Source organism: Phocoena phocoena, chromosome 13 (assembly GCF_963924675.1).
Source record: "Phocoena phocoena chromosome 13, mPhoPho1.1, whole genome shotgun sequence".
Lineage (NCBI taxonomy): Eukaryota > Metazoa > Chordata > Mammalia > Artiodactyla > Phocoenidae > Phocoena > Phocoena phocoena.
In genome coordinates, this window is record NC_089231.1 from 20,140,248 (window position 1) to 20,167,468 (window position 27,221).

Genomic DNA, 27,221 nt, shown 5'->3' on the forward strand with positions numbered 1-27,221 from the left:
GCTTCCTCAAAATGGGTTATTTCCACTCATTTCTCTTAGAAACAACTGTAATACAAAAACAAAAGGTTAAAGTTCCAATTAAAAGGAATAATAGCTATACACAGAGAAATTACTAAGTCTGTAAACGTTTTATAACTTTCTTTAAAAAATAAAATCCATTATCTATAAATTATTTTTAGGTAATGCACATTATAGATTATCTGTTTTAATTACTGTGAATTCCTTCATCATCAATTTAGAAAACATTTATTGATCACCTATTATGTGCCTGGAATTATGTATACAAAAATCATCTAAGACTATGTATAGAAAGTACCAAGGGAAGAATACTCACTTTTTTTTTTAAAGTCCTAAAAACTACGATGTACAGTCTTTTCTTATGCTGATATAGGCTATGACATCACAATACCTAACATTCCCCTATACAAAATATTTTTCAATTCTTAAGCCTACCACCACGCACTGCACATAGTAAGTGCTTGATAAATTTTTAAAAGGCATCAAATGACGTAGCTGAAACAAGAAGGAACAATGGAGAATACCCACCTTCGACATTTTAAATGCCAGTTTGTAACTTTAGCCAACCCCTTCCCCCAAGACTTGAGAAAACAAAACAATTTACAATATTCATTTATAAAGAAATAAACTGCAAGTCTTACCATATAATGAGCTAGCAAAATGTTCTTTTCCTAAAATAACACTGTCAATAATCATTTTCTGACATTCATTTTTGATACTATCCTCACTATTTTCAATTCTTATGTAAAATGGATTCAGCCCACCTCTCTTTCAAAGGAGGCAATAGTTTGGAAATTGCTTTAATGTATTCATCTGTTTTTCCATTATTAAAATTGAGAGAATTCCAGTCTACCTTAATATAGCAACAATAGGATCTATATTTGAAAACCTAAGAAATAACAGAGTGAACAGGTACTACTTCAGTAAATAATATGACATTCTTTTAGAATTAAATCAATGGATTTTCTGAAGTAAAAATGAAAGTTTAATGTCTAGGACTTAACACACGCTATGATGTTATAAAATTAATGTTTAATTTTTGGCTATAATTTTTGGAATGTTAAAGTTTTAACAACTTTTAATGTAATCTTAATAACTGTCAAATTTGACTTTAAAATACTGAGAAAGTTTTCCGTTTACGAAGAAAAGAATAAAAGGTCAGAGCTGACACTAGTCAGTGCAAAGCAGCAGCAGAATATAAGATAATGGTCATTTAGCCTCTGCTTTCCCTGAATGCTGTGATGCTATTGGTATACCTCTAAAGAATGGCTAGGCCAAGTCAGCTCTGCCCTTTCTTCACCCCTCTCACTAATGATTTTAACTTTTCTCAAGTACATATTGCTTGGATAACAAACTCGACCAAAAGTTTCCTCCCTTATTCCAACACAGGACAGGTTACCGATTTTATAATTTATTTTACAAAACCTTGAAAACGAAAACAAAACCCTAAAAAGGAAAGCTGTTGGATTACAGTTCTCAGTAAGTGGGTAATAACATTTATTTTAATTCACAAAAGGCAAAAAGAAAATCCACAACTGAATTTTTATTGTGCAAAGTTTCCAAAAGTACACCAAAGAAGAAAGAAAAGTTTAATCAACTCCTATGCACTCATCATCCTGCTTCAACTACCAACACGACGAAACTCTATCCACCCACTTCTCCTCACTTCTGCCACAGAATTATCTGGAAGCAAATTCCCTGCATCTTACCATTTCTTCCGTTAACACTTCCGGGTGTATCTCCAAAAGGAAATCCATCATTCCGACGAATAGAACGTTAGCACGAGTGGCCAGAGATCTCTACTACCTTTCATTCAAAAACAGAACGTAGAGCGTTAAATTACCAATGAGAATAGCTCACAGGAAATGAAGAACAACTCTCAGAAATAACAGCTCTGATTTATGTTATGAAAATGAACATGTGCTTGATCTGCAGCAAAAAGACAAGAATTAATGACCCTGGAAAGCGAAGATCGCTGGCGCCCCTGCAGCGGAGCATCTTCGGCTTCAAAGCTTCCGCCCTTAACTAGGAAACACCTCCCTCGGGGATTCCAGCACCCACCCACCCACCCACCCCCCACCGCAGTCCCAGACACAGGCTTCTCACAAACCATTCATCAGACAACAAGAGCGAGCAGCCAGTTTTGCCGAGGTGACGGCCCCTAAAGCCGAAGACCCTGCCTCCCCGCCCGCTTCAATCGCCGACAGCGCCTCGAGGTCCAGGTCAGGTCCTCTCCTTCCCGTTCCGCGACCCTCCCCCTAAAGCTGCCCGCTTTCCACCGGGACTCTCATCCCGCCCCCTCACTCGGGAGACAGCCCACCCCTCCCCTCGGACTGTCAAAGGATGGGACGCCTTTCGAAAACACACGCCCTTTTCCGGCCAAACTCACTGACGAAGGCCTGGAAAGAGAGAAAAGCGCACACGTCCTCAATTCTCCACCCAAAGCCCTGTCCTGCCACCCGACGGGAGACGTGACAAAGCACCCAGACCCGGACGCCGCCCGGCCTCAGGTTCCGCTAGCTCGCAGGTTCCTCCGCCGTCACAGCCGAGCGCGGGTCCCGCGCTCCCTTTCAAACTGACCCAACATGGCGCTGGCTTGCGGTGCGCATGCGTGGCGCTCGGGGGCTGGGGCTAGCAGGGCGAGGGGCAGGGGGCGGGGCGGGGCGTTAGGTCGCTCTCCCTGCTGGGAAGTGTAGTTTCTCCCTCCTGGTCTTTCTTGGGCGGGGAGGTTCTGAGCTACCTCCGCGTCGATACCCCGCGTGCCTTCCCCACCTCGGTCATAGTTCTGCGCGGCCGGTCTGCGCATATGACAGGTTGAGCTGCCTTCGGCCAGTTTCCCGGGGCTTCGAGACGGGACGGGGCGGGGATGGGGACCTGGGGCCCCGGCGGCTGCCGTTTCGGTCGCTGAGAGCCAGCCCTACAGTCACAGTCCTTCCAACACGCTCGGCCTCTCCGCTTTCGGAGCACCCCCTCCCCGGATAAGACACCGACTCGGCCGTGGGGGGCAGATCCCCCGACCACTTTTTTCCCTCCTCTTCAGGGCCTTCCCTTTCCCATCCCTGAGCCCGGCCTTCCTGGGTTTCCAGCCGGCCCCTCACCCTCAAAGCAGACGCGGGATTGGAGGAGGGAGTTTGGCCAGGGATGGGACTTAACAAACTCCTTGGGGACCTTGATTCCCCGGGAACAATGGCAGTGACCCAGCACGGATTGGGAACCCAGTCAGGCAGCCCAGAAACAGGGAGATTATACAAACAGATGTAAAGACCCACTTAACAACATGTGTGAACCCGTCTACGAGGCTGGGACGGGATATGAGTTGCGAAGAATCCAGTTTCAACCGAGTGGTGTATCGGAAAAAGATGCCATCTCAGTGTTGGTTTGTGTTTATTTTCCACTGACCCTATGGGTGAAGATATCCTTGACCATTACTCCATCTGAATATGTTCCAGCTCATCCGATGTTACACCACCAGGTAATACAACTGTAGTCTTGCTGTTTGCTCTTTTCTTCTCTTCACCCTCTCTAGCCCACTAAGCTTAACCTTCCCTTTTTTTCTTGGCAAATGAAAAAGTCCAGAAGCTACAAAATTTAGTTGAGTGGTTCAATTAAACACATGTTTATTTTGGCAGTAAGTAGTGCTAGTGATTTGAAAATGAGTAAGACACAATCCCTGCAGGAAGTTTACATGCTAGTGGTTTGTTCCAAAAATCTGCAATTTCTTGAGCCTTCAGTATCAAGTATGTTGCTGGTAGGAAATAAAGAACCGTGTTATATATGCTGGGACAAGCCCAGGTCAGGGACCAGCCAGGATTGTTAATGGCGTGACCTTAAAAACTTCGACGTTTTTATCCACATTCCACATAAGTATCTTTTTAACCTATTCTTTTAAAAGATAATTTCTTAAAGGTTCTTTTTCATTAACATGTATCTCTTATTATGTTTTTTCATTAATGTATCTCCTATTATGTTTTTCCTTCATTGAGGAAAGATATATCAAATGTTTCCAAATGAGTACATAAAGTATAAGTAAAGGACACTGAGAAAATATTAAGGAAATTATCAAATATATTTACCTAATTCATGGATCAAAATAATTCTACTTCCACTTCATTCCTTCACAGGTTGAAAGCTATGGAGATCTCCACAAGGATTTGGAGAAGAGTCCTAATAATTATTAAAATTCTGGACTAGATCTACCAGGAAAGGTGAAGTAACCATGAGTCTACTAGGAAGGAGAAATTATAATGGTTTACTAATGCTTTTCAAATATACATGTCAACTACGTGCTGTGCCTCGGCAGAGAACTAAACACGAGAAAATAGATTTATGATCCCACCTAAAGGCCTTTAGGTGAGAGCTAAGGAAGACGTGTGCTGATAATTAAACTTTAAGAAGATTTATTCAGGCAGGTCTTAGGAGAGTTTTTTTTTAAGGTAGATTTAAATGTGTCCATTTTAAGAAAAAAAAACTAACTTTTTGATCACCAAGAAGGGGCCTGACACTGTTTCAATCACTTCTACGTATATTAACTCACTTAATCCTTACAATGACCCCATGAGATAGGTATTACTATCCCCAATCTATAGAAGTGAAAATTAAAGTTCAAAGTTTAAGCAGTTTACTCAGAATGATAAAGCTGGTGGTGAGTGGCAAAACCAAGATTTGAATCCAGCTCTGTGTTGTCATATTCTTTCCACCACACCAGCCAGCTTCCCTTAATTGAAAACTGGGTGATGGGCCAAAGGACCAATGAGACTCCACCTTCCTGAGCTCATTCAAAGCAGAAACAGCATCTTACTCAACCTTTTTTGCCACATCTACCACAGTATCTAACCCTTAGCAAGGATTCAGTAAATGTGTTTGAGTTGAATTGATGTGAATTTGATCCTCTCTGAAGAGGTAACATTTAAGCAAAGACACCAATGAAGAGGAGTCAGTCCTCTGAACATATTGGGGAAGAACATTAAAAACATAGGGAACAGCAAGTTCAAAGACCCCGAGGTAGGAAGTTGCTTGGTTGTATTTGGGGAACAGCCAGGAGGTCAGTATGAGTGGAGCTAAGTGGGAGAGAAGGAGACAGGTAGGAATTGTCTTTGGAGAGGAAGGCAGGGGTCAGATCATTTAGTGCCACTGCCACTCACTTTAAAAAGATGAATTCCCAGTAACACGTGATCAACAGATTATGCTGCTTTACAAGAGAAAGGAAGCATGATTTAGCTGTTAGAAATAACAATGTATTGAATAACTATTATGTGTCAGGCAAAAGGGTAAGACATTTAAGTGCATTATGTCATTTAACCCTCATATCAGTTCTACCAGGTTAGGTATTGTCCCAGCTTTACAAATTGAGAAAATGAGGAAAGAGAAATATGAAATAACATGGTTCACAATTAGTCTGTGGCAGAGACAGGATTTGACCCGGGTCTCTTTGACTCCAAAGCCAAAGCCTGCTCTTTTTACTATATCATATTTTCTCACTTGAAAGACTATGAATAAAAAGGGAGAGATTCATGCATGCATGCATTCCAAAAGTAGTTATTGTTCATTGCTATGTGACAGACATAGAAATAGTATTAAAATGTAACACGGCATTTTAAAAAATTTTGTACGATTACATTCTCATCAGTCATTTGTTTTTAAAACTTTGCAGGTAGATGGACTATAAGGCACTTGCCCAACAAACTGCTCAAGAAATTTTAGGTTACTATCAAGATACATCAGGCCGGAAAGTGGTTAAGACTTCAGTAAGAAGAGAAGTTAAATATGTTTCAAGAGTTTGTTTTTTAATGAGAAACAATTCATTGCAAAGACATTTTAAAAAATATTTTCTTCTACAAACCAAAAAAAAGTTTTTACGTTTGCTTCATTTTTTGTTTTTCATTTTTTCTGTATCTGACAGTTAATTTATTTGTGGATTTTTATTCCCCTTTGAGAAAAAGATAACTGTTTCCAGCAAGACTTCTAAGAAATTCCATGGAAATCTGTAAGTACAACCTCCTATTTACAATCATTGTTTTGAATTCAATGACATTGATGTATCTAGAGTTCAATGCTACTTCATTAGCTATAAAACGTTATTTGATAGTGAACAGGAAGTAGAAATTAATTATAAAGTCACTTGTTTGAAATGTAAAATTAATAAAATGAGCAATGTGTACCATCTAATTTCCAAATCGGAAGACAATCAGAAAAGAAAATCACTTCTAGTGAATAATTCACTAAGATAGGAAATTTCCACTTCAAGAAATAATTACTATAAAATTAGATTGATATTTTCTTTCTAACAGTATTTCGTGGTCTTTTAAAACTTCACCTTTCCATTAAATGAACCACTTAAAGATAAAGTTTATTTTCCCAATATATTCCTCTTGCTAACATATATAATTTATTCTGTAAGCTGCTTTTAAGGATATTTTTGAGGATCCTGTTATTTCAGATACAAGTACTCTAAGGGAAATTGTGCTGACATCTTTAACCTTCTTTTTAAGAGTTGTTCCTTTGTTGCTCGTGATATCACATTAATGCCATCAGATCATCATATGCTATTGAGAAAACCAAATATTATTTAGTTTATTTTTGAGGGGTAGGGGTCCACTCCTTCTTTTCACTACTCTGTTTTGTGCTTATTGCTCTTTTTCTCATCTGACTATAATTATCTATCTTGTGTTTCATTTCAATTTTTTTACTGTAGGACAAAGCTGGTATACTTTCTCCTATTCATTTTAATAATTATCAGGAAGGTAATCCCTACCTTTGTTATCTAAATAATTAATGATTCTAATAGTGGCACTTGAAAAAATAGATTGAGCAGGGAGTGGGTAACGTCAAGCCCAGGCACACTATGGGAATAAACTTTTGGATGTTGTAGTTTTTTGGTGCCTTCCAGGTCAGACCAGTGTGGACAGCAACCTATGCATCAAAGAAACCTTGGAAGGTATTTATTCTACAAATACTTGCTGGGTACTTTTATACAAGGTGCTCTACACAATGCCTAGAGCCATTCAAAAAATAGCCTCAATAAGGCTGTTTTAAAGCTTTATTCAAATTTTTCGTCAACGATATTGTACTCTTACATGCCATACTACGCAGACAAAAAAAATTGAAACTTTTTGCACTTGCTTTAAGAGAAATTTATATGCACTGCATACTAGTTTATTTATTAATACACAGTAATATCTTATCCCAAATCTTAGTGATTTAACAGACACTGTCTCATGGTTTATGTCATCAGGAATCCAGGTGTAGCTTAGCTTGGTGCCTGTGCCTCAAGGATTCTCACAAGGCTGCAGTCACGGTGTGGTCTGGGGCTTAGGTCACATCTGAAGGCAGCTCTGCTTCCAAGCTCACTTACACAGTCACCGGCAGTCAGTTCTTCGTGGGCTTGTTAGACTGGGGACCTCAGCTACTTGCCAGCTCTAGGCTGGAAACCTTCCTCAGTTCTCGACGTATGGACCTCTCCATAGGGCTATTCACAAATGACAGTTTGCCTCCCTCAGAGGGAGGGATTTAGGAGAGAGCCAAAGAAAGAGCAAACAAGATAGAAGCCAGGGTCTTTCTGTAACCTAATCTTGGAAGGGACCACCCCCCCCCCATCATTTTGGCAGTATTCAGTTTATTAGAAGTGAATCACTAGATCCAACCCTGACTCAGGGGAAGGGGATTACATAAGTGTGTCAATACCAAGAAGTGGAGATCACTGGGGGCCATTTTAGAGGCTGCCTATCACACGATGATTTAGGCAAACTCTCTTTTAATTCTTTTTTACAGTTGAACTGTGAATATCCAATAAATATCAAGCACAGCTTCAAAATTAAGACTGCTAGAAGATACACAAATCTCAATTTTGCATGCTTCTTTTGTCAAGCACAGCCCACTGATCCTTCTAAGTTTAGCATGTTTATGTACAGAAGGAGAGTGTGACTGGAGCAGTTAATATTTTTCAAAATATCTATATTATTCTAAATCAGCTGGGGCAGATATTTAGGTTCTTCCAAAGGAAATCAATCTGAACATGTTGATCAGGTTGGTCTGCCTCAGTCGAAACGTTTACCTCCCCCAGCTTGGAATGAGAAGAAGGTGAGATTGCCGTCAAATAAATCAAGGGAAAAAGCTAGGGAAGCTTAAAATTTTCCAGTACTTCAAGCTTCACAGTTTTATTTATAGGGTTATAAATAATCAAAGCAAGAAACATATGCATGTTAATTTAGACTGGACAACCAAGTTGTAAACATTGCACACTTTGGGGATATGTAGCATGGTCTAATATGGTTTGCCAAGCTAGTGTCTGGGAGAAATTATCCTTCAAAATGCCCTGTGGGAAAGATGGGTTGCATTGTCAAGTTTTTCAAAACCCTCTAGACTATTTTCTCTTCTCTAAGGTTCGGAGAAGTCCTAAAGTAAAGACATCTGTCAAACTGTAATTCAGACTCTTCCAAATATTTTCAACAAAGAACATGACTGCAAAACATTGACCTAGATAGATAATGGGTCACTCATCTCAGATTTGGATTCTAATAGAAGCTCTAATTGACTAGGTATGTACGGAGAGAAGTGATTTATTTTTCATTATCTCCCTACTATCATTCTCTCGCATCTCATGGATTATTTCAGTAACTTCCTAGTGGATTCCTCATGTGTACCTTTACTCAACTACATCCTATTCTTCACACAATGGTTAAAGTAGATTTTTGAAATATAATTCAGTGTTGGCCCCTGCCTAAACTCTTCTAAAGGCTTTATTATGCTCTGCAAGGCACTATCTGGCCCCCACCTACCTCTCTGACCTCTCCTACCACTACATCTTTGCTCTCCTTATGCTACAGCCACGTAGGACTACTGCTGGCACGAATGCACATCTCAGAGCCTTCGTAGTTGCTCTTTTCTTGCCTAGCGTGCTCTTCACCCAAATGAAGGCTGATGTCATTTTTGTTTTCAAGATCTCAGCTTCATTGCTTCTCTTCAGAGTGACCTTCCTGGCCAATTGGTCAAAGTTCTCAAATACACCAAACCACTGTTTACTACCCTATTCTGCTGTTACCTTCGTCATAGCATCTATCACTAGATGAAATTTATCTTCTTCATTTGTTGTCTTATTTATTACGTCTCTCTTATTAGAATATAAACTTGAGAATAGGAACTTGAACAAGAAGCAGACTAGAAATAAACTCTTGTTCATCGTAGTCTCCCTAACACCAGAACAGTGTCTGTCACATAAACACTTAATAAGTATTTCCTGAATGAATTTATGGACTTTAGTTATGTTATACTGGCTGCCAAATAGAAAGAATTTAAACATATTTGTTTCCCTTATAACTACAGAACAACAACAACAAAACCTGAAGATATTTTCTCAGCACTTGCACCTTTTCTTATTAATTTCCCACCCAAAAAGCTCCTTTTGTGGTTAGCTTTGAGCACTTGCCTATATGCATGAGAAGGGGGCCAGTTCTTTGGTTGGAATTTTTTTCCTTTCTACCCTCAAGAGATGAAATACAGACCTACCAAGTTCAGCTGACACATTCCCCTATGTTCCCTATTAATTCCCCTGTTAATCTACTGTATGTCACACACTAAGCTAAATAATTTCATTTTTAAATTTAACCCATATATCCCACAAATACTTTCTATTGCCTGTTGTTTTTCCTGTGTATAGATCACACTTGCCATGTTTCTCTGCATGCATGCCTCACAGTTTTCTTGAAAACTGGACATTTTAGGGAATTCCCTGGAGGTCCAGTGGTTAGGACTCTGCACTTGCACTGCCGAGGACGCAGGTTCGATCCCTGGTCGGGGAACTGAGATCCTGCATGCTGCATGGATCGGCCAAAATCAATCAACCAATTTTTTTTTTAATCCTTAAAAAAAAAGAAAACTGAACCTTTTAGGTAATATAGCAACTCTGGTTACAGATCCCACCTACTCACCCAGCGCTTCTTATTGCTTGGGCATTTATTTGTTTAGTGATTTGTCTGGACTAATTCCATGAAGTTTGTTCCCCCCCCCCCCCAGTCTGCAGCCTCAGATATACCTGCCCTGATTTTTGTCCTTGTTTTTATCTTTCAGCCTGGCATCCTATAGGTCATCCCTAGGTTAACACAAGCCATTACTGGTCACAAGTTGCACTTAGCACCCAAAGCCAGTAAGATTTTTACCCTTTACTGTCAATTCTGTGTGTGGCTTGGAAACTGTTTTCACAGTTCAGGGAGTTTTGTGGTTTTGCCTTGCATGTAGCCAGGGGGCCGGTAGCTTGGAAGTTGTGTCACCAGTCATTCCCCAGAGGACATAGCCTTGGAGTGCACACATTCTTCCAAACCACCAGCGATGAGTATGATTTTATTTTAAAGTGGTCAGAATAGCTTATTGCTCGGTCAGTGATGACTCAGAGATTATGCTGAAGTCTCTTGAGCCAGTAAGACTTCAGCCCTTCGCTACTTAATCTGTGTATGGCTTGGGGAATGCTTGCAAGTCAGTGAAGCCACATATTGGACTGATTGCTCCTAAGTAGGGGCAGCCTAGCATATCCAGCGTGATTTGTCTGAGTAAGGACAGCCTAGTACAAAGCTCCCATTGCTTCTTGGTTAGGGACGGCCTGGTACATCACTCTGAATGTTCCTTAGTAGGGGCGGCCTGGTACACCCACTCTGATTTCTCCTGAGTGGGCAACCTCGTATATCTAGCCTCATTACTCTGATTAAGGGCAGCCTAACATTCACTCTGACTGCTCTGAGTAGGGACCTGTGCACTAATACACTGAAGCCAAGTAACACTTCTACTCCATGAGCAAGTGGGTAGCATAGGGGAAGGATGGTACCATGACTTTCTCAGTTTGCTCCTGTTATTCTAGGGGTGAGGGGCAATTTAGGCCCCAGGATTCACATTCTACTGTGCCTTAGGCAAAGCCCTCACCCTACCAGTGAGATCAGGGTGTCAGGAAACCCTAGTCTTCTGAGCAGTGCATGCGGGGAATAGAGCTTCTACAACATGAGCTGAGAGTTTCGGTGATGAGAGATGTCAGTGTCCTGCTGATCCCAGGATGAAACCATAGCCCCAGCCTGGATCTCGTGGGGAGAGGGAGCCCCTGTCTTCTAGTCTGCACCCAGCTGGAGCAGAGCTACCGTAGAGGGAGGGGGGTGGCTGGAAGGAGGTTGTGGCTCAAATGCTACAGACTCTGACTTTTCCTACCTAGATTTAGTAGATTTTCTTGAATAAATGTTTCTTCCTTTCCTGTGTGCTGTTAGGTCAATTTCTAGGGAATTTAAGTAGTTTTTAAAAGTAATGTTCACCAGTTCAATGACTGTAGAAGAGGGTTTCCTTAGCTCCTCACATAGCCACTCTGGAAGTCCCACTCCCAACTCTAATTATCACATAGGAAGTGCCAAAAATAAGATCACTAAAAAGCCTATCGGGCTTCCCTGGTGGCGCAGTGGTTGAGAGTCCGCCTGCCGATGCAGGGGACATGGGTTCGTGTCCTGGTCTGGGAGGATCCCACGTGCCACGGAGCGGCTGGGCCCGTGAGCCATGGCCGCTGAGCTTGCGCGTCCGGAGCTTGTGCTCCGCAGCGGGAGAAGCCACAACAGTGAGAGGCCCGCGTACCGAAAAAAAAAAAAAAAAAAAAAAAAAAGCCTATCATCTTACAGGTGCTTCCCCAGGTTTATAATTTCTAGTATGTAAAAACAGGGGCACTTTCCACTGTTTTTCTCCTCCCTTATCCTCCTAGTTTACTGTTCAGCAGTACTCATTCACAGAAGCCATAAAAGGCTATAAAATGATTTAGAGATGCATGCTCAAATTAGCATGTTGGAACAAATGCACATTTACTAAAAGGTGTTCATTGCTTCATGAAATGATGATCTGTAAGAAACATAATTTCATGTATCAATTATCCCACATACCAGCTAAAGCTTGTCAGAAACTGTGAGAGACAAGAGAGAATAATTAAAATATTTTTAATTTGACTTGGTCACTTTATTCATAATGAGCATGAAGCTTTATTATAGATCTTAGTAAAATATCCAAAGAACCAATCATTTTAATGATCAATAGATATAAAAATAGAGTTCTTAGATTCAAATATGACAAAATTGATGTCTCTGAAGAGTCTGGAACACAGTAGATACCGAATTGCTCATTCAGTGATAGATTCAATTATTCAAGACATAGAGATGTTTTATGTTTTCAAAGAGGCATGATATTTACATATTTTTTAAAAGCCAGTGACTCCAATACACCTCTAACTAGTGAATTAAGATAAGGTATTTTTTTTTAAAGATAGATTTTATTCATTTTTAAAAACTTGGTTTGTTTATTTTTGGCTGCGTTGGGTCTTCGTTGCTGCCCACGGGCTTTCTCTAGTTGCAGCGAGCGGGGGCTACTCTTTGTTGAGGTGCGTGGGCTTCTCATTGCAGTGGCTTCTCTTGTTGTGGAGCACGGGCTCTAGGCGCACAGGCTTCAGTAGTTGTGGCATGCAGGCTCAGTAGTTGTGGTGCAGGGGCTTAGTTGCTCCACGGCATGTGGGATCTTCCCGGACCCGGGCTTGAACCTGTGTCCCCTGCATTGGCAGGCGGATTCTTAACCACTGTGCCACCAGGGAAGGCCAAAGTAAGGTACTTTTTAACTAGTAACCTACCCTCTACCCAAGACACAACTTTAATTATATTTCATAATCTTATAGGAAGCAAAATAAATAATTTCTGCCTTGCAGTCATTAATACCAATAACTCAAACTTTTCTCACCTTTACAAATGACTGGAAAATGAACAATTAGCCATTGAGTAGACAGTCTAAACCAGGAGTTGGCAAGGTTCAGCAAGGTATCTAGACTTATTTAAAATGATGTTGTTCATTCATTATATTCAGTTATTCATTAATCACTTTCTAGGTGCTGGTAGTATAGTGGTGATCAAAACAAAATGCATATACTTGTAAAGCTTATAATCTTGACATTCTCAAGAAAAAAACCTCTTAAAGTTAATTTTTCATTATTTTATCCAGCAGATTTGCTCCTCAAGGAGTTTTTAGTCTTTGTAAGAGAGAAAAGTACATAAATACCTATAATACAAGGCAGAGTGGGATGACTATCATAAAAGACTCAATGTATGTGAAATAATAATGGCTAACATGTATTGAAGAGTTAATACATGCCATGTACTATCCTGTAAACATATTAATTTATTCAGTCCTCATGACAGCCCTATGAGGTAAATATTACTCTCTACATATGAGAAACCCAAGACTTTGAATAAGTAACCTGCCTAAGGTCAGATAACTGGTAAGAGCTAGAATTTGAAAACGGGTGGGCTGACTCTATATGCTACTCTCCTAACATTTTAATTTTATTGCCTGTGTGTACTAGCAGCTATGAAACATCAGCAAAATCAAATATTAAGTATCTCAGTGTAAAGAACTATGCAGATACAGGTGTAAAGTATTATTAGAATTATTACAAGCCAACTTCAATTAAGAGAGTTTTTAATAAGTTCCTGTCTCTTTTAGGGAGCTTCTTTCAAATGTCAGGGAGGCTCTGCAATAATATACGGGTATGATCAGGCCCTACACATGTGTGGAAACTTGATATGTAACAGATAAGGCATTACAAAAAAATGGAAAAGGATGAACTATTTATAATCAATTGTGCTAACATAAGTGATTATTTATATGTAAAAAGTAAAATTAGATGCTGACCTTACACTATACACAAATATCCATTCCAGGTAGATTAAAGTCCTAAATATGAATACAAACTATAAAATTGTAGAAGAAAATGTATGAAAGTAGCTTAATGATCTTGAAGTAGGGAAGGATATCTTGTAGAAGACATAAAAAAGCACAAACCATAATGGAAAATATTGGTCAATTTGACTATGGTAAAGTGAAACACTTCTGTACCAAAAGAAATAAGTGAAAATTTAGGCTGTAGCCAGAGATATAATATTTGCAATATACATAATTAATAAAGGATTTTAATTAAAAACATAGAGAACTTCTATACTAAGCATTTAAAATATTATTCAAGAAGGATAGCTATCCATATGCATAAAATTTTAAAACAAAGTTTTGAAAGAGAAAAGCAAAATGCTTTTGTAAATTATATGTAATGTGTGTACTGTTACTTAAAGTTAAAAATCGAAACTTCCTCTCCAAAATAGAAGAAACAAAGCAGCTGATGCCTAAATGTCCTCCATTTCAATATTGTCCATCCCTAATTTTATCATGAATAACTATGAAAGGGTTTGGGCAAACCTTCCAAAAAGAGCTTCAGTCATTATTCCCCTTCTTACCTTGATTTTTTTTTTTTTTTTTTGCTTTCTGTCTCTTCAACACTTATCAAACCATATAATAATTTTTTGATTATATGTCTGAGTCTCTGCTAGGCTGAAGTATATATATAGTTAACCCTTAAACAACACGGATTTTAACTTCGTGGATTTTTTCTTGATAAATACATATTACAGTACTGCAGGGTCTGCAGTTGATTGAATCTTTGGATGTGGAACTGTGGATATGGAGGAACCACAGATACATAGATCCGACTCTAAAGTTATACACGGATTTTTGACTGCATGAGGCTCAGTACTGATAACTTTCATGTTGTTCAAGCGTCAACATAATAAATAGTAAACGTTTGATCACTCAGTCAATAAAAGAATGCTATTAAAAGATTAAGGGTAGTCATTATCAGTAAATATATAGTAAGTGCTTAATAAAAGATACCTAACTCGATGTTAGTTAGAAATACAAAAAGGTCAAAAACTCTTTATCCTCAAAATTTACAATATAATTAGAGAACAGATTAATTAAAAAAAGCAATCTAGGGAGGTATATACAAACCCCTTAACAATAGTTTTGTGCTTAAATTTTAACTGTTTTATATCTGCCTTCTTTTTCAAAGGACCTGATAATTATTCAGGTTGTTTTGTCACTGTCTTCTATAGAGTTTAATAATAAGCTCTTAAAAACTTTGTAGATCTGAAGGAAGGAAACCTTACATACTAAGAAAATTTTAGGATATCTCAGAGAATACTAGGGACCAGTTGAGCTTTTAAAGAGAGACTAACATACAAAAAAATAAGTCTAACGACTTACTTGTTTACCAAATCATAAAAACAAGGTTCAGAGGAAGAACTCTTCATAAATATAACAACTATTTTCTGTAACAATAACATTTAGTTTTTACCTCACTTCCTCCAAAAATTTTAACTTTTTAGAGGTTTAAAATTTTGATTTTACCTAAACCTATCTCCTTAGTTTAGAAAGAATGATTAACAGAGAGAGAAAGTATGGCCAATATTATTCAGATTTCATTTTCATTTAACAACCTACTGCTAAATAGTGGGTTTTAATCCAGTTTTCTCACATTGTCCTAACTTCATTGGTTGTGATAGCCCAACCCAATTCTATTGATGGATTAACATAAAGATTAGTTACTTCTCCAAATCTTGACATGTGAAAAATAAATGAAATTCAGAAGTCAATGTCTATAAATGGAGTTTAATTGTAACACAAGAGTGCCCATTATATATTGTCTATGGCTGCTTCACTGATACACTAGCAAAGTTGAATAGTTGCAACATAGAACATGAAGCTTGCAAAGCCTAAATTATTTACCATCTGGCCCTTTACTGAAAAGCTTGCTGACTACTGCTTTAGACCATATTACATCCTTCAATTAAGAATTAAGGCCACAAGATATTGCACAACCACACAAACTTCTCATCAATTACTGTTGGCTTATGATAAATACAGTAGGTAAATGTTTATGAGAAAGAGTTTAGAAAAATTCTAAATGAAAGTAGCCCCTTTAAAAAGACAACTATGGAAACATTATAAACAAAATTTGTAGAAAAATGAATTTTTAAATAATTTATATTAATTATTACAGTGCATATTTTTATAAACTGGCTACTTCCAATTGAATATTAGTTTTGTTTTTTTTTTTGCGGTACCCGGGCCTCTTACTGTTGTGGCCTCTCCCATTGCGGAGCACAGGCTCTGGACGCGCAGGCTCAGCGGCCATGGCTCACGGGCCCAGCTGCTCCGCGGCATGTGGGAACTTCCCAGACCGGGGCACGAACCCGCGTCCCCTGCATCGGCAGGCGGACTCTCAACCACTGCGCCACCAGGGAAGCCCGAGTATTAGTATTTTAAATTGCTGATATTACCTTCAAGTTTTCTTCACATTATTTGCTAAATTATTGTGCTTTATACTGTGATAGCATTATATTTTCAACTTAGACTAAACTTATTAAATTTTGAATTTTCTTTATTTTGTTAACTATAGATATCGTGTTGAAGGAATAATTCCAGAATCAACATCTAAACTATCTGATTTCCTCTACAAACCTGAAAACAGGGTCACATGGGACAAATCATTGAAAATGTACAGCATGGTACAAAAAATTGATTTGGTAATTTACTGTTTAATATTGGACTTTCACTGTATGAGTACACTTTTAGTTTTCTATCTTAGTGATTTGAGTTTATTAAATCTGTATTATGTGGACACTTTGTATTTTATAGGTTCAAATCAAGTTGAAATTTTTATAAAAAGCTTAAAACTTCCTTCTTTATTAGTCAAGAGTTCAATTCCAATTACCTTTATTCTGTTTTAAATGAATACCACATTCTGAACTTGGTCAGCTCTCCTGCAGATGTGTGCCTTCGGTTACTGAGGGGACTGAACTCATGGATTCACCTCCTCCATTAGGTGGAATAAAAAGATTAAGCATGCCTTGTTGATGGGAAGTCAGTAGATTTATCTTAGTCATAATACACTAGATAACAGGAACATCGTAGACACTTACTGTAAGGACTTAAGAACAAACAGCATGTGACTTTTTTAAAGAGTAAGTGTGAAATAACATTATATTGTGGTTTTAGAAACACTTTCAAATACATTATCTCAGAAATGAAGAGGGAGAATAAAAACAGAAAAGAAAAATATAGGTAATGGACTAGAAATCTAAAGTCATAGAGGTGAGAGAAAGAAAGACAGAATGCAAGAGGCAAATAGGGCTTAAAAGGGGAGAGAAGATCAGGGTGAGGTGAGGGTAGAGTGAAAGCTCAGGAGGAGAAAAACATGAATGAAATGAGAAAGACTGTTAGCTGGTAGAAAGAAGGAGGAACAGGAAGAAGACAGGAGTGGGGTGAGGGATTCTGAACTCTGGTACAGCACAGTATAGGTCTGACACTTATTAAGACTGCTAGTATGTAAATTATACCTCATAAGCAGCTTTTAAAAATTGAGTCCTACTGTTTGGCTAATAATAACTTTATTAGAAGGAGCTGGTAAATGTGAATGTTGGAGTAATGCATACTTAAACAGTTGCATTTGTAAAATTCCACATCACTGAGTCTTTGGTTCTTAGGGTCTCCAAGCTGCATTTCACTCATCAAAACAAATGGCCCATATATCTGCCATCACCTTATCATTTATTTAGAACTCTGTAGGTTAACTTTACAGCCTTTTATTAAACTGATTTTGAAATCTGGGATGGGGGTAAGATTGTAGAAAAGCCCAGAAAGGTAAAGCAGTTTCATCTTGTAGAGAGGCCTTGAAGTTCTTATCCACAAAGAACGCCTGTCCGTGACCTTCCTGGGATTTGAACATGGCCCATCACAAGTGAAAATCCAAACATTGGACTGTTTCATTCATGATTGTATGATACTAATTATACAGTTTCAGTAGCATTTCAGATATTTCTGCTGTTGCTGCAAGTCAGCTGTAATAATGGAAAGTATACTAGATTTGGCATCAAAAAACTTGAAAACATAGAGGAATTTTGTGATTTGCCCAAGGTCACCACAGCCAATGTATGGTATAACCAGGACTTATACCTGATCTCCTCATTCCAAATTTGATGCCTTTTCCAGTATACCACAGTATCTCTGAATCACATTATACTGTGAGAAGAATTAGTCTGCCTTGCAGTGAGTGTTTGTAGCATTCACTTCCAGGGGTGCATTTTAATTGACTCATTCACCCCATTGGTGAGGAAGGGATTCCTGCTCTAGGGTTATGGTGGTGGTTAAACACATGACACCAGCACTAGACAAATGAGATCCACAGCACTTTGTTAATCCTTAATCACAGCCCAGGAAGGACTGTTAAGACTTTGTTAAATTAACATTTGTTAGTGGAGCACAGGGTTCCAATAGTGAGCCAGGTTCAACAAATGACCACAAGAGAAATTGAAATAGAGAAGTTCATTACTCACAGGTCGAGGAGGAAGTGTACAGCACGCCTCAAGGGCCCCATGTGGGGAGGTCAAGGCAGGCTGCAGACAGAGGCAGGACCTGAGGCACATGCCTTTATTAGTGTCTGTGGGTGGAGTGCTTTGGGGTTCCTGGGCTAAGCCCAGATTGATCAATTGGAACCAAAAAGAGCAGGGTTTTGGTAAGCTCCACAGGGGGGCATCTTACCTAAGGTGCTCACAAGGGGAAGGCCCTGGGAAGTGGGAGAGACAGTTGATCAGAAGCGCTGTTGGGGAAGTCATATCAGGAACTTACATTTGCTTGTGACTCTGAGGGCTGTTATCTGGGGGTGTCCTTACATGAGAGGACTAGTGTTAGTTTAAGGCCCCTGCAGGCTGCTCGGACAAACAAAACGGATACTGAGGCAGCAGTACCATGGAGTAGCTTAGCTAAACTCTCAAGGATGCACCATGTCATGCAGAGTGACATGGGAGTTGCACTCAGGAACAGAGTGAATAACTACGGGACGTGCAAGGCAGGCTTTGTAGTATCAAGAGGTTGAGGTGACCCCTGATTCCTGCAGGAGGATCTGATTGGTTGTTGGAATAATTCTGCAGGGTAGCAGGGAACTGAAACACACTACTCAGGTATAAGTAGGCATTGTGTCTGATCCTGCTGATAAGGAGGGTTGTTGGACTAAGGGTTCTTATCTGTGGGAACAGAGTGGGGAGAGGAACTTGCAGTTAGGCCATTCACAACCCTCCCAGTTTTACCAGATGTCAAAGCAGTGCATATATTGGCCTTTAATTTTAGGCCTTATACCACAGGCTGCTAAGTCAATATATTTTTCAGAATATATTACCTAGTCAGTGTGGGGTAGTAGACACAATATTGTACTGGAAATCCAGGTTCTAGTTCTATACATATCTCTAGTTCTACATGTAATTTAATGTTAGGCTTCAATTTCTTCATCAAAAAATTCAAAGGTTAGATAATATCAAGATTCCTTTCTGATTCTGTCACACTTATGATTATATTAACTCGTGTTAGATATATGATTTGCAAATATTTTCTCCCATTCTGGAGGTCACCTTTTCATTTTGTTGATAGTTTCCTTTTCTGTGCAGAAGCATTTTAGTTTGATGTAGTCCCACTCATTTATTTTTGCTTTTGTTGCCTTGCACTTATAATTATACATCTAATAACACTGAAAATGCAAGTTGACTTGGTGATAAATTCTTAAAACCTCAAAGCCCTGCTTTTTCCAAATACAGTCCAACCTTATGCAGTTTGTTTCAGGACACATTCATATGTCATACCATCACACACAGTTTTGCCATGGGCTCAATATCCCCCCGAGACTTTATTGACTTAGTGTATTTGAAGCACTGCGAAGGGAATATGGATATTATCAGTTGTAAGTTGAAACATTTTGCCCACACTTTGGAATTACTGTGAGTCATTAATATATTTTTTTACTTTTAACTCACAGTTTGAAAGAAACAATATTTTCAATGAATTATTTTTGTATTTGCTTAGTGAGGCCAATAAATGCATGTTAATATAGATAAGCCTGAAGTTTTACCTAATTCTAGAGGTGCCATTTATATCACAGTCAATGATTATGGCATCTCCTGGCCTTTTTGCAGCATATACCCTGCAGCACTCAGTATAGATAGATACTTGCAGGCTAAAACGTCACAGCATACATTATAAAACTGCTAAGAAACAAAATTGATCTTTGGATATATACTTTTGTATTTAAATTACATAGAATGGGTATATCTAGAAACTGAAAAAACTCATGAAGAAAATTTCAGTAATAGGTGTTTTCATAAATGTGCTTATATTTCTTTTAAAAACTGGAGGTTTTGATATACCCTTATCCACCCCCCGCCAAAAAAAAATGTGTCACTCTGTAAAATACAAATACATAACCACTTCCTAATTTGCGTTATTCACTTAAAACATACCAGTTCACACCCCAAAGATCTTCGGACTCCAAGAACTCAAGATAATTCATGGTGAAGGGACTTCGGCAGGACAATGGCCTAGAGCCCTTTTTTCCCCTGTAATACAATTTAATCTCACTATTCCTATGTGAATAGTTTCCCCTACTGTAAACTACTTGGGGAGGGACAGTTAAGTGTTGTTAATTATTATTTTCCAACAAGGTTGCAGTTACTTTGATATATCTGTAGGACTCTTAAGTTTCTGAGTCCAGGACTGAGTCATTGCTCTGCTGAGAGCACTCATGTGCACAGTTAGCTCTCTTGCCCATACCACTGGGGACTGCTGTTCATCACTTTCACATATTCGTCTCGTATAGTTTCATATAGTTGTCATTTAGTCGTCTCATTCTTAAATGAGGGCACATAAAAATTTATTCACTGCCTATAACACAAAATACTGTCCATTTGAATCATAGATCTGTTATTATCTATATTTTGAAAGCATTCAATTTGTATCTCATTTTTAGTGGTCAGAGGGAAGGTAAAAAATAAGTATGGAAGATAAAATCAATAAATAGTTATAATCAGTGATCACTACTGAATTTGCTTTAAGTGATTTTCTTTGAATGAGTTTTTGATGATTACTGATAGTTTTCTTCTTAATGTTTCTGTTGCTGTCTAGCTTACTGTGTATCTTGCTTTGAGCTAAATATTTTGCATGCATTTTCTCACCAATGAGGAAACCGAAGTTCACAGAAATCAAGTTACATAGCTAATAAGCAGCTCAAGTCTTTCTGATTTTCCAAAATCTGTACTAATTACCATACTATGTGCCTCACAAAAGACCCATACTTGTTTGTGGAATATAACAAAATTTTTAAAAATAAAGACAAATATAATCTCCATATTTTAAACTGAAAAAATATGTTAATATCACTTCTGGCAGAACCATTTTGCCAACATAATTGGCTCTGTTAAGATGATGAAACAGGTCATGAAAATGGGAAATTGATTCCACCACATTTGTCTCCTAAGCTAGTCCTAAGCTAGTGCTTAACATTACATTTCTACAGAAGTGACTGCTTATGTTAAAATCATACAGGAAAATTCTCTGACAAAAGCAGGGTTCAGTTGCACTGAATAAACAGTTGCACAGAGTAAACAAATATATTTGGAAGAGTATATATAATTATCATAAACATAATCATGATCAGATCACCTCCCTTCTAACTTCACATACAATATGCAGCTATGCTGCATAATTTCTAAAACAAAATCTACTGATTTTTAATTAGATATTGAAGTTAGCTACAGGGAATTGGCAGAAAGGGGCATTTAAACTACTTCTATTGACAGACCAAATAACTACATCAAATATTTTATTTTAAAAATTTATAAACCAAAACATCTATAAACCCACTATCCTAATAGAATAGTCTCTTTCTTTGTGATTTCTGCTTCAAATCTCAGAAAGTAATTGAACAATACTTTTAACAGTTTTTCCTGTATGTGAAAGATAACAGCATCTTTCAAAGTTCTACATGAAAAAGTGTGAGAGGACAATAGTGATCATACTGATATTCTTTCATTTTTGGCCTGTGTACACATTCAAATGTGCAAACATACATACGTATGTATAAAACTAATGTCACTGCTGATAATAACTAAGTTAAATCAAGTGCTATATCATACATTTTTTAAAATATGCTACTGGAAACAGAATTTTTCATCTTTGTGGAATAAGTTTCATTTTAATTTTTTTTAAATCACTTAGCTACTAGTGTGGATTTTCCAGCATATCCTCCATCTTCAAATTATATCCGTGGTTGTAACCATGCTTGTGGCTATATGTGTTCACCTCTGCAAGAGTAAGTGTTATTTCCATATATTTATTTTTTAACAGTTTTTTAGTTCAATTTGTAATTTGTTAACTAACTCACCAGAAATATGTTCTGGTATATTCTGTTGGGAAAAAAATTGCCCCAAATACAATTTTTAAAATAATTTTTAAAGTATTTTTGTCTTAAGTATAATCAGAATGGATAATTCCCTATAAAGTATGATTTGAGGTTTCTGGCACTAGTCACATATATACAAACATCCTCACCTCCTCCTATTAACCTTAACCTGATGTTTTATGTTTTTCCATTAGAGTCACTTCTGTGAATTATTAGGGAATTTTTGCAAATTAAAAATAAATTCGCTAGAATTATAATGCAGTTACGTTTATCAGCAATGAATGCTTTACCTTGAATAAATTCTTTCCAATGGACTACCTACTGAGAACAGATACCTGCAGAATGAGCCATCCAGTAAGTAAATTCAGAAAAGGAAGAGCTGGAGAAATTAGAGATGAGTCACTGCCCACAGGTGGCCAGCCTAGGGATAAGATGGTAACATCCAATACACATAGTCTTTAAATGCCTATATATTAATTCAATGTATATCATTCTACAAATTCGTTACATTTTAATTTTTGGTAAATGATTTTATATTAAATAAAAGATATCGACACATAAAACCAGGTGTAAAACTTTATAGTGGTCAGATATAAACAACTCAATATGAGAAAAATATTTTTGTGAAGGAAGTCAAAATAAAATTACATGTAGACCCATACTCCTTAATATTTTCTCTACTGAATTAGAGAACTAAAAGATATTCACAAATATTTACATTAATGGACAGGATCATTGATGCAGATGATGATGTTGATGACGATATGGCCTTTCTGCCCATCCATCAGTTTTGTGTCTATGGCCAGGACTTTATTCTCCACAGCAGGAAAGAACAAAACAGGGAAGGATTATTACTCCAAATCAGGTAGGTACATCAGCTGCTGGTGGGGACTCTAGTTGGGAAGCTACACAACCTAAAGTGTGCTTCACAGGCAAAGTCCCCTTCTTGCACCTTGTCACCGTTCCCTTTCCACTGCAAAAAGCATAGGACAAAAGCTCTGATTAAGATATCCCATCTAGGGCGGAAACTCTGCCTAGCATCCTGCTGGAGAAGGGTACTGACAAAAAAGTAATTTTGTACCTTCTCTTTCCATGCAGCCCAAGTCCTATAGTCAACTTATAAAACATATTATCTGTAGTAAAGGTACTCTACAGTAAATGTTGGAAAGGCTTTGGTAAGTGTGTAAAGCCCTAGTAAGCTCAAATAGAGATTTAAGACTATACAAACTGCTACTGAGCCCAGCCATTTGACACAATGTAAAAATAGTCTAAACTCTGCATAGAGAGGGTGTAAGAATATAGACACTCACAGTTTGTTGGAGCAGTGGTCTTCAAACCCCCCAAGAGAATTTTGTAAAACTGTATACTGCCTTGCACATTTTTAAGTTGATATTAAAATTTTTCATAGCATTATATTAAGAGGGTGCAATGTCCAGCATACTCTAAATCCTGACATTTAAAAAAAATGGTTATATCACCCTTCTAAGTGCATCCAATGGAATCTAAATACCATAACAACTTGAAACCCACCATTACGTTATCAATTTCAAAATACATATAACCTTTAACAGTCAGAAAGTTTGTGTCATTTCTTTTCTTTTCTCCTTGATCCCATATTTTTACTTTTTCCCTTGCATAATTTTATCCTAATAGAAGATATCTTATGCTTTGGGTTCTTGTATTAATCACTATCTATCTATTTTCAATCATACCTCAGCAAAAATAAGTACCTAATTTTTAAAATTTGTTTTATTTTCTATGACCCCAAGTATCTAAATGTTAAAATATATATATGTGTACTGGTTTAAATTGTTATTACTACACATTGATAAAAATAAAAATATATTACATAATTGTTCAATATAAAAGCAAATTGTTGGGCTTCCCTGGTGGTGCAGTGGTTGAGAGTCCGCCTGCCGATGCAGGGGACACGGGTTTGTGCCCCGGTCCGGGAGGATCCCACATGCCGCGGAGCGGCTGGGCCCGTGAGCCATGGCCGCTGAGCCTGCGCGTCCAGAGCCTGTGCTCCGCAACGGGAGAGGCCACAACAGTGAGAGGCCCGCGTACCGCAAAAAAAAAAAAAAAAAAAAAAAAGCAAATTGTTATTGGAAACACATATTATTAGCAAAACTTAGCACTTACTATGTGCCAGACACTGTTACAAACAATTTACATATACCAAGTAAGTCAATTATTTGATCCTCACAATTACCTCATGAAGTTGGTTGTATCACTGTCCCCATTTTGCAGAAAAGAAAATGGAAGCCCAGAGAGATTAAGTAACTTTCTCAGGGTTACACATAGGCAATAGCAAAGCTCAGCTTCAAACTATGCAGACTGGCTTCAGAGTCCATGCTTCTATCAATTACACTAATTTAACTGTAAAAAACATGGGACAAAAATGCTGATCTAGATGTCCCATCTAATAGAATGAGACTGTCAAGTCTACTTCTACTTTGCATTTTTATAAATTAAGCATAGGAAACTTTGTTCACATAAATGAGTGAATTAAAATGGAGAGGGTGCAACCCTAGCACTGTCATTCAATCCCTTGAAATTCTTCTGAGTTATGTGCTGTGAATTACATAGTCACCTATAATCAAAAATTGTTTTTAACGTCCTATCAGGTGACAGCTCAATTAGATCCTTACATTTTATTGAAAGCAAAGAATTGACATGACTTGGTAAGGTTTTATTACCCAGTCATCTGTCATTCACTTTCTCAATTCACTTCCAATAGATTGAATTTTCCCTTTAGCATCTCAAAGATTTTTATATGCCAGAGTAAAGCACCTTGGTACCATTCAGTATTACTCAGGGGGGAATGACAGGCATCCCTTGGTTCTGTAAAGCAATAGAAGGGTGGTGTGAACAGGCTGGTGGCAAGAGAAAAGCCAGCATCTCCATCAGAGACGTATTCTCAGATTAGTTTAAGGAAAAGTTACATGGAAGTTAGAGATTTGAAAATTTATTCCCTTAAATGTTATTCAGTCCCTCATACCCCTTGGCAAGTCTTCATATACTTTAGTTTGAAGATCACTGGGTTAGAATGTAAAATACTACAGTCTTCTTGGAAGGCAATTTGGAGATAACATTTCAAAATGTTAAGTGCACAAAAACTTTGACCTAGAAACTCAATGTAAGTATTTATAGAAGTGCAAATGGATACATTACAAGGTGCTTTATTGCAGCTTTATTTATTTATTTATTTTTATTTTTTTTTGCGGTACGCGGGCCTCTCACTGTTGCGGCCTCTCCCATTGCGGAGCACAGGCTCCGGACGCGCAGGCTCAGCGGCCATGGCTCATGCGCCCAGCCGCTCCGCGGCATGCGGGATCCTCCCGGACCGGGGCACGAACCCGTGTCCGCTGCATCGGCAGGGAAGCCCTATTGCAGCTTTATTTACAGTGGCAAAAAGTGAGAAACAACCCCATGACGGTCAATAGAGGACTGGTTAATAGAATATGAAATACCATGTGCAATCATGAAAAACAATTAAGCTGATCTATATAGATTGACACAGAAAGAGGTGCATGATATCATACTAAGAGGAAAATGAAACTAGTTCCAGAAAAATAAATATGTCTCATTTTTGTAAAACCAAGAATGTACATGTGCATATATGTGGGGTACATATACGTATATGTACATACATGCTATCTTTGTATATCCATAGACAATAACCTGAAAAGATACAGTCAAAGTTATAAATAATGATTATCTCTGGTGAACAGAGTGAGGGTGAATTGTGAAAATGCTCTATAGTTTAAATTTTCATAAGCATATTACTTTTATAATTTTAAAAAGTCAATAAAATGACAAAAAGGAAATGATAACTAAAACTGAAGACTTTAAGATATAGTCTGACTACTTAATATTTTTATGTAAAATATTTATGAGTGTGCAAATCACTCTACATTTTGTCCTTCCTTCCTTCAGTAGCTGTTTACACTGTCACAAGCGCTATGTGGGCAATCACTGGCGAATAAGACAAGCTTCCTGCTCCTTGTCTACTTGTACACTCCATAGATAAACTTAAAAATTCTTTATATTTTTTAACTCTTCCTTTGTTTACAGGAACCCAGCATATTCCAAACTAGTGATGTTTGTCCAGACAGAAATGAGAGGAAAATTGGCCCCATCAATAATTGAAGCAAAAATGCCTTCCAATTTAGTAAGCTTCCTCCTCAATGTAAAGGATGGAGTAAAGACACAAAATCCCATCAGGACGTGGATGTCATCATAATGGGCATTCGTCATTCCTAAAGAAGAAATGAGGCCATTTAAAATCATGCGTGGCAGTTAACTGCCTTTTACTTCTAAGTCAATATGCATAAATACTGTTACACTATTCTAAACTGTATTCTTGAACAAACTACTAAAGGTACTTGGTGAAAATAAGAGCTCATAGTTGTACAAGAGAAGCATTAAATATAGTTTTTAATCTCATATAAGAATAATGTAAAACAACAAGTGTTCTTAATGCACTTTTATCTTTTGCTTTTTTCCCCTGGAAAATGCCCTGCAAGAAAACATCAATAAGAAAGCATATACAGGCAGAGGTCAGCATTAATTAAAGATTAAAATATATTTTAAATTGTTTTTCTTTCACTTACTGCTTAAATTGATAACTGTAGGAAGCATGAACATAAAAATTGAAAAGAATTCCACCGGAATGTTTGACAACTGATATCTGGAATCTGCAGCTGAATCATGAATCAATTTTTGGTCTGGCCAGAATCCCAGTCCCTTCCTCCCAAGTCCTTCCTCATAAAACTAGAAGACCTGCACTTACCACAACAGACAAGCATAGGAAGACTCCAGCATAGGTGGCAAGAAGAAGGCGAACTGGCCAAGGACCTGGAGACTTGAGGAATGTTTTAGCAGCGAGTTCTCTGGGTTTCCTTATTGCCATCCATATATTCCAGACAGGGCGCTGCCGGAGCCTCCAACCTGGAACTGCTGACAGGAAAGAAGAAAAAAGAGAGGGGGGAGGCTTTAGGAAAAAGCCTTCTCCTCCTCGCCATAGGAGTGCCCGCAAACAAAAGGGTGGCCCCGCAGAACACCAGCCAAACATCAACCTAAAAGCTGCACCTACCCCACC

The 27,221-nt window shown here is 38.1% G+C and overlaps 1 protein-coding gene and 1 non-coding gene across 4 annotated transcripts; both read left to right on the forward strand.

Moving 5' to 3' along the window:
- Positions 1 to 5,672: 5,672 nt before the first annotated feature.
- Positions 5,673 to 26,363, forward strand: STARD6 (StAR related lipid transfer domain containing 6). Of its 3 annotated transcripts, none has more exons than XM_065890527.1 (6): positions 5,673 to 5,766; positions 5,923 to 6,001; positions 16,295 to 16,421; positions 19,507 to 19,624; positions 21,934 to 22,027; positions 26,195 to 26,363. In XM_065890527.1, the coding sequence occupies exons 1-6, from the start codon at positions 5,673 to 5,675 to the stop codon at positions 26,361 to 26,363; spliced, it is 681 nt and encodes a 226-aa protein (XP_065746599.1). The 3 variants fall into 3 exon arrangements, with proteins under 3 accessions (XP_065746599.1, XP_065746600.1, XP_065746601.1); XM_065890528.1 differs by having other exon boundaries at positions 5,673 to 5,762; positions 5,952 to 6,001; XM_065890529.1 differs by lacking the exons at positions 5,923 to 6,001; positions 16,295 to 16,421 and having other exon boundaries at positions 5,673 to 5,762.
- Positions 9,740 to 9,812, forward strand: TRNAA-UGC (transfer RNA alanine (anticodon UGC)). Its single transcript has one exon. It is a non-coding gene; the product is annotated as a tRNA-Ala (tRNA).
- Positions 26,364 to 27,221: the final 858 nt, after the last annotated feature.

Bases quoted from the DNA above. Each gene is read 5' to 3' on its own strand.
- STARD6 (XM_065890527.1), top strand. From the start codon at position 5,673: ATGGACTATAAGGCACTTGCCCAACAAACTGCTCAAGAAATTTTAGGT. The intron at 16,422-19,506 runs GTAATTTACTGT...AGTTTGTTTCAG, and splicing joins TGGTACAAAAAATTGATTTG to GACACATTCATATGTCATAC. The intron at 22,028-26,194 runs GTAAGTGTTATT...CTTTGTTTACAG, and splicing joins ATGTGTTCACCTCTGCAAGA to GAACCCAGCATATTCCAAAC.